Here is a 7,137-nt window from a genome sequence, read left to right as displayed (position 1 = left end):
GGGCTCGGCCCTCTCCAGCCTTCTCAGGGTTCCCTTCAGGTGTGGGATAAGGTCACCCCGGAGTGTCCCCATCCCCTGGGGCTGGGCTCGGCTCTCTCCAGCCTTCCCAGGGTGCGGGACAGCCCGATAAGGTCACCCCGGAGTGTCCCCATCTCTCGGGCCGGGCTCGCCCCGGGCCCGGGGTCCCGCGGCATCCCTGGGCTCCGCCCCCGTCCCCATGGCAACGCGCGGGCCAATGGCGTGCCCGGAGGATGTTTACGGGGCGTGGCGTCGCCGTGGCAACGCGCGAAGCCTCCCGGAGCCGCTACTTAACCCCGCGCGGGGCGGCCGCGGCTCACGGCGGCTCGGCGGGCACGGCCCGGCCCGGCCCCACCGCAGGCGACCCCGACACCCACCGGGCCTCTCTGTCCCCTCTCCTGTTCTTACTCCCCCACACCTTTTCTTTTTTTTTTTTTTAATTTTTTAAAAAATTTTTTAGTGTTTTTTCCTCTCTCGTTTTTCCAGAAGCTTCTTCTTACGGTGTCGTGAACTTCGCCTCTCGGGGGGCGACAGCGGCACCGGGACGGGGTAAGGGGGTGCGGCGGGGGCGGGAAGGGCAGCGCTGGGGGCGGTGGGTCTGCGCGGGGAGCGGCTCTGCTTGTGCACCCTCCTGGCGCTCCCTCCCGGCCCAAACACTGCGATTTGGGGTTTACATTCACATCCCCGACACAAGACTCCCCAAAGGCTGAAGCTGCCGGCTCGCTCTGACTCACGGTGTGCTTGGGGTGGGACCCCGGCAGTTCCCCCAGCCCACCCTTGAGGTGTTTCTGGGTACCACAGGAAGTAAAAGCAGAATTAGCATCAAACCGAGAAGTTGGCTACGAGGGGGAACTTTAAAGTATTTTGTCCTGGTGTGGAATGCTGACAATCAGTCCTGTGAGTGCCAGGTATCCAGAGATGGGTGTTCCCGAGAAACAACCACAGTTTGTGGGATGGCAGGGCTGGATTTTGGTAGTTTGAGGTTTTTTCTATTTAAAATCTTTTGCTCAGCCAAGAGCTTTTTGGGCAGCAGGTCGGTGGGTGACACTGAGGTGTAGGAGTTTGAGGGAATTTCCCCAAGGTCCAAGGGTGCTGAAGCCCCTCAGGACAGGCATTGCAGGTTCTTTGCAGCACACCAGGGATGGGTCTCACCCAGCAGCTCCAGGAGCACCCAGGGGTGGCCCTGCCTGGCTGTCAGAGAGAGACTGCCCCTTGGGGAGCCTCACCCCTGTCCCTGTTGTTATTGCAGGATCTGCCCCATCCCTTCCTCCCGTTCACGTGCAGCCCGGGAAGCACCGAGGGGGGCATGGCGTGGCCAGGCCGAGCACTGAAAGCCAAGGGCAAACTGAAGTGTGTGGAGGAAGACCTGGACGACAGCCTGCCAGACCTCATGTGGCTGAGGGACTTCACGGTGGCCCAGACTGGCCTGCCTCAGCTATACTCTGCCTCAGACCCGCAGGACTGTTACACCATGAGTGAGAGTCTGTTCAGCCTGGTCGATTTTGAGTCGCCGTGCTCGCCCCTGGCTGCCGACCCGGCCTGCAAGGGCACACGCCACACCCCCTGCACGCCCGTGTCCTCCTCCACCTCCTCCAGCACGCACAGGGACCCGGCTGTGCCCCCTCACCTGGCCGGGGACATCGACTACAAGACCAACCCTCACGTCAAGCCACCCTACTCCTACGCCACCCTCATCTGCATGGCCATGGAAGCCAGCAACAAACCCAAAATCACCCTCTCTGCCATCTACAAGTGGATCACTGACAACTTCTGCTACTTCCGCCACGCTGATCCCACCTGGCAGGTAGGAGATGTGGAGCCCCGGCCACTCTGCCTGCAGGGCTGAGCAGGGCTTTCCACGGCCTCCACCCTGCAGGACAGGATCCTGCAGGGCTGCTGGATCCCGCTGGGAAAAAGTGACACCAGCCACTGGTGGAAGGGCTGGGATGGCAGAGAACTTGGCTGGGCACAAATGCCACGGCCACAGGGGTGGCAGAGGGAAGGAGCCATCCTGGGGGAGAGCTGGGAGGTATTTGTTAGGCTCCTGGCACCTGAGACTCCTCTTGGTTTCAGGGCAAAGGCCTCTCAGTCCCTCCATTCCTGGAGTTCTCATGGGACCCTGAGCCCCTCAGGGTTGAGCACACATGGAGAAGGTGCCAGGCTGAGTGTCCCTGGGTGCTGAGAACCAGGCATGGGAGAGGGATGGAGATTCCTCTTGTTGGACAATATCCCAGTGAGCAGAAATGCTGCTGCTTTCTAAGCAGGGCAGAGTACTGGGCTCCTGGCCCCAGGGACAGGCCGAGGATGCTCCATCACTGGGATGAGCTGGTGAGAGCTGCAGAGGGCAGCCCAAGAGGGGTTAACTCAGGCTGCTGTCCTCAGCATGTCCCCAGTGGGGAGGGGACAGCCCCCAGGCTCACAAGCCTGAAGCCCAGGGGCTTTTCCAGCCACCTTGGCTCACTGCCCTCCTCTGTCACACGAGGACAGCTCTGGCACGTGAGGTTTTCTGGGATGTGGCAGGGCTGGAGAGCCCTGGGGAGGCTCATCCCTCCCCTGGGGTTATTCCCATCCCAAATCTGCAGCGTGTCACTAATCCTGATGTCAGTCCCCATCCAAGCAGAGCTTGGACCGTGACCGTGCCCACCTTCTCTCCAGGCAGGTGGGTCTCCAGCAGCTCTTGAAGCCCCTCATGGGGAAGGGAACCTTTCCTGGTCCCCCTCCAGGGCCATCTTGGTCCCCCTCTTACACTCAGGGGACCTATGAAAGGGATTTGGAAGCAGGAGCTGGGTGCCAACGAGTTGACTTTCTCCTGCACTCTTCGTGGTTGGGCATTCACAACGTTTTTAATTAAAAGTGTTCATTAAAAAAAGAAAGAAGGTTTTCAATCCCTCTCTGCAGAGATGCAGGGGGTACCCTGGACCGTTGCAGGCAGGAATGATAAATATGTTGACTGGCTGAGTAATAACTCAGCCTGGGCTGAGCGAAGTTTGGGATGGGGAGGAGAGATGGGCAGCAGAGAATTCAGCTTTCAAGTCTCTGATCCTTGTAAAATTTCATTACACAGTAAAATTGGAGCTACCACAGCCTGGATTGTGTGGGGGAATATCTGTGTTCCTGCTTCTTCTTTCTTCTCTTTTTTTTTTCTTCCCTTTTTTTTTTAAGCTTTTGTTTCTTTACACTTTTTTCCCCCTTCCTTTCTTTTTTTTCCTTTTCTTTCTTGTCAAGGCTGTGTTCTCATCCCCTATCCCGATTCCCGTACGTGAAGACAGCCTGGAAAGGTCATGCCACCCATAGTCTGGGGGGAGATGGATATATTCCTGTGGGAGCTGAGTGCTTTGGAGAGGAGCCAACAAACCCAAGGAGCTTCAGCCCAGAGGAGGGTTTTGTTGTGTGTGTGTGTGTGTGTGTGTGTGTGTGTGTGTGCATGTTTTTCAACAGCTCTAAGCAATTGAGCCTTGTTTTTCCTATTCGGCACTACGGATTATGGATGAATAAGCATAAAGATATCCAGGCAACATTAAAAAAAAAAACAAAAAAAACACCTCTACCATATCCAATCTCTTAGTACAGTCCTGGCTTTGTGGAGTCCAGTGCTGGGTTATTTGCCCAATAACTGAGTTTCCTTTCTGATTATTCACATCACTCCAGGCACATTCAGGGTTTCAGAACAGCTCAACGGGAGCAGAAACTCCTCCTATTCTCCCCCCCACACCTTTTTTTTCCCCTCAGCTTATTTGAGCAGTGGCTGATGAAGATGCAGTGATTTCACACCGAGCTTCCCTGGGCCAGGAGGCACCTCTGGGAACACGCAGGGTGGAACAGCCCACGTGTCTCTCCGCGTTCTCCCATCTGATTTGTGCCAGCCTGGCTGGGGGAAGGCATGGTGCCTATGTTTTGTCCAAATATTTTCCTCTCAATACTAACAATAGACACAGTTGAACTGGGGGGATGCCAGCAGGGCCCTGATTGCCATCTCATGTGCTGCCATGTGTTGTCCCTTGCAAAGGGGCCATGGCCACATGGGTGTAGAGACCCACCTCTTCCTCCCTGGCACAAAGGAGGCTCCAACCTCCTCCAGCCTAGCTCTGTGCCTAGAACAATTCAAGCCAGTTTCTCCCAATGCTCTGCATGATTCAAGGCACCATGGCCCAAATTTCCAGCCAAGGAGAGCTGCCCAAAAGTTTCCCATTGGGTGGCAAGTCCTAGCTTGAACCCCTTGGCTCCTGCTACCTTTGGCTGGATGAGACAGGAGGCAAGAAAACTGCTGGAGCCTCAGGGCGGGGAAAACTCAGGGGTTTTGAGGGACTTTCTGCCGGGCATGTAGCCTTGGATGTCTGGATGTCGCCAGTTCTGCTTTATTTTCCTGAAGGTCCTTGCTGGAAACCTCCACCAGCCTCCCCACACAGGCGGGTCCCACAGCAGACAAGCACTCAGCCTTGCTTTCTTTCCCTTTTTGTCCGCAGAACTCCATCCGGCACAACCTGTCCTTGAACAAGTCCTTCATCAAGGTGCCTCGAGAGAAAGACGAGCCAGGGAAAGGTGGATTTTGGAAGCTGGACCCCTACTACGCCAACCGGCTCAAGTACGGGGCCTACAAAAAGCGGCGGCTGTCGCCGGTGCAGATCCACCCGGCCTTCTCCGGGAGAGCCCAGAAAGAGGCACGGCACGCTGGCAGCCCGGCCTCTTCTTCCTGCAGCTCCAACAACCTCCTGGAGGCCAGCGTGGCATCGCAGCAGCTGCTCAAAGAGTTTGAGGAAACCACCAGCAGCAGCAGCCAGAGCTGGAGCCCCGTGGGCACCAAAGCGGGGCAGAAGCGCAAGCAGCCCTCGCCCCTGCCCAAGGCACCCCGGCTTCCCAGCTCAGCCCTGATGACCCAGGAGGAGCAGACTGAGCTGGGGTCCCTGAAGGGTGTCTTTGACTGGGAAACTGTCTTTAACACCAACCTCAACGGAGATTTCTCCACCCTGGTGGAAATGGAGCTCCCACCTTCCGTCAACCCTGTCACGTGCGACCTGGACTGGGCAGGACAAGGGCAGCACGTGGAGTGTCCCCAGGGGCAGGAACAAGTTGTCACCGAATCCAACCAGTACAGCCTGGACTTTAACGAGACCCTCATGGCCACCACTTTCTTGGAGCATCCCTGGGATGAAGGGACAGGCGATTACCTCTCCAACTGTGTCAACATTGACCAGGTGTTTGAAGACATCGATGCCTCTTTGCTGGCAGATGTCATCAACCTGAGCAGCCTGGCACGCCTCTTGTAAGACTTCTGCAGGATGCTCTCCCCAAGCTGGGACTTTCAAGGGACAAGATTTCCTAGAGATGCCCACGGTGACTTTTACCAGCTTCATTGTAAGGTTATTCCCAGAAACACCAGGGAAAGAACCTACCACCCCAGGAACTGCCTGCTGTGTCTCCAAAGGACACCTCAGAAGTCTCTAGTTTTCTCAAGAGAAGAAAATCAACACTACTTATTTTTTTTTACATTTTACTTTAAAAAAAAGAAATGTGAATTATGATGGGTTCTTTTCCATCGGGGCTAAAATTACCTGTGAAATCCCATCCAAGACATGAGATTCCTGGTGGCTTAGGATTTGATAGACTAAAGTGCAATTTCCACACCTCTTTGTTTCTCTCTGTCTCCTTTTTCTGTCTCAGTGCAGTTGGTAGGTACAGTGTGATAATTAGCTGGTAAGAAAATACAGGTCCCTTCTGGATTCTCCAAGTTCAACATCCCAGCTGATTTGTGCCTAGGGAAGAGGAAAAGGTTTATAAACTCAGCAAGTGTGCCTCTTTAGATGTTTTTATATAATCTATTATATATTATATATTCAAAGAAATCTATATTTTTTAGCACTAGAATTTCTTAAGGGGGGAGGGGAAGACTGGAAATGCAGTTTGAGAGTTGTTTTATATTTTCACTGTTTAAAGGTCTTGTGTTCACTGTTCTGTAAAACAAGACCACACAAGGGAGGACTCCTGCACCAACAGGCTTTGTGAAGAATCCAGGAATTGGCCCTGGCAGGAGAGGAGCAGCAGGGATGGGGATGCTCCCAAAACCAGCTTTTGTATTTTTTGTACCCAAACCCCTTGCTGCAGTTGCCAAAGGGTCTGGAGCACCATGAACCCTCTCTTTCACCCACTGACATAGCCCCTCTCTGCTTTTTTGCTCCGAGACTGTTGCTCTTCACTTCTCCAGCTCTTCCATCAAGCTCTGAGAGCAAGGAAAACCCCTCAGCTGGTGGTGATGGAGCCACTCCGCACTGAACACTCCCACGGGGACTGAGGAGGAGAGAAATCCACACCCAGGCTCCATCCAGGAGCTCAGGCCAAAGGCTCTGCGTGCAACGGGCTCTGGGGACAGCGGTGGCAATGAAGTCCCCTCCAGCCAGAAGGGACCTTGGGATCCACACCAGGAGAAGCTTTGGCCCTTTGGGGTGCAGCGAGAGCGTGGCGGGGTCGGTGCAAGGTGACCTGGAAATCTTTGGGGAGCAGAGCCAAACTCTGCTGCAACTTGACTTGAAGCTCTCAAGAACCAGATTCTTTGCCTGTGCTTTGCTGTAGGCTGTGAGAGGTAGAGCAGGCTTTAGGTAGGAGCAAGTAGAAGCTGGAATTTTAGTGGTGTGTCTTAGACTTGGCAAAAGAAATTTAAGATTGTATTTAGATTCTGTTTTGGTTACAAAAGCACTTAGGAGGGGCTTTGGGGTCTGTGTAGTTGTTTGTGTTGACAGTGTTTCTTTTTGCTGGCTGTTTTTCTTCTGTTTTCCTGCTTTGGGGATTATGTTGGAGAACTACAGAGATACTTGTGCAATTTAACTTTTTTCATGCAAAGTTATTTACAAATTTAAAAAATAATAATAAAAAAAATGGAGAAGAAAAAAACCCTTTTGTATCCTTGTTTGTAAACCCAGCCCTGTTTGTAAACCCAGTCCCAGGACACAGGAGCTCTCACCCACTTGCACAACTGTGCAAATTCCATGTGGGGAAACTGAGGCACGAACCAGCCTCAGTGAGACAATGGCTACACACCACCTGTGTGACACAAGGATGGCTGTGCCTGGTGTCCTGAGCCCTGGGAGCTGCTCCTTCCCTGGCCCTGCAGGGAGCTCCTGGGGCTGA

The 7,137-nt window shown here is 54.1% G+C and overlaps 1 protein-coding gene across 1 annotated transcript; it reads left to right on the top strand.

Annotated features, from left to right (window-relative positions):
• Positions 1-336: 336 nt before the first annotated feature.
• Positions 337-6,625, top strand: FOXJ1 (forkhead box J1). The gene is made up of 3 exons (XM_064395211.1): positions 337-567; positions 1,268-1,822; positions 4,482-6,625. Exons 2-3 carry the CDS (start codon positions 1,325-1,327, stop codon positions 5,280-5,282), a joined length of 1,299 nt encoding a protein of 432 aa, XP_064251281.1. The 5' UTR covers positions 337-567; positions 1,268-1,324; the 3' UTR covers positions 5,283-6,625.
• The last annotated feature ends 512 nt before the right edge of the window (positions 6,626-7,137 follow it).

Source organism: Passer domesticus, chromosome 20 (genome assembly GCF_036417665.1).
Source record: "Passer domesticus isolate bPasDom1 chromosome 20, bPasDom1.hap1, whole genome shotgun sequence".
Classification (NCBI taxonomy): Eukaryota; Metazoa; Chordata; class Aves; order Passeriformes; family Passeridae; genus Passer; species Passer domesticus.
Note: the sequence above shows the minus strand (reverse complement) of the source record. Positions and strands in the feature narration are given on the sequence as shown.

What these genes read in the sequence shown, in the direction of transcription:
- FOXJ1 (XM_064395211.1), top strand. Translation starts at nt 1,325, where the DNA reads ATGGCGTGGCCAGGCCGAGCACTGAAAGCCAAGGGCAAACTGAAGTGT. An exon ending in ACGCTGATCCCACCTGGCAG is followed by an intron (nt 1,823 to 4,481) that starts GTAGGAGATGTG and finishes TTTTGTCCGCAG; the next exon opens with AACTCCATCCGGCACAACCT.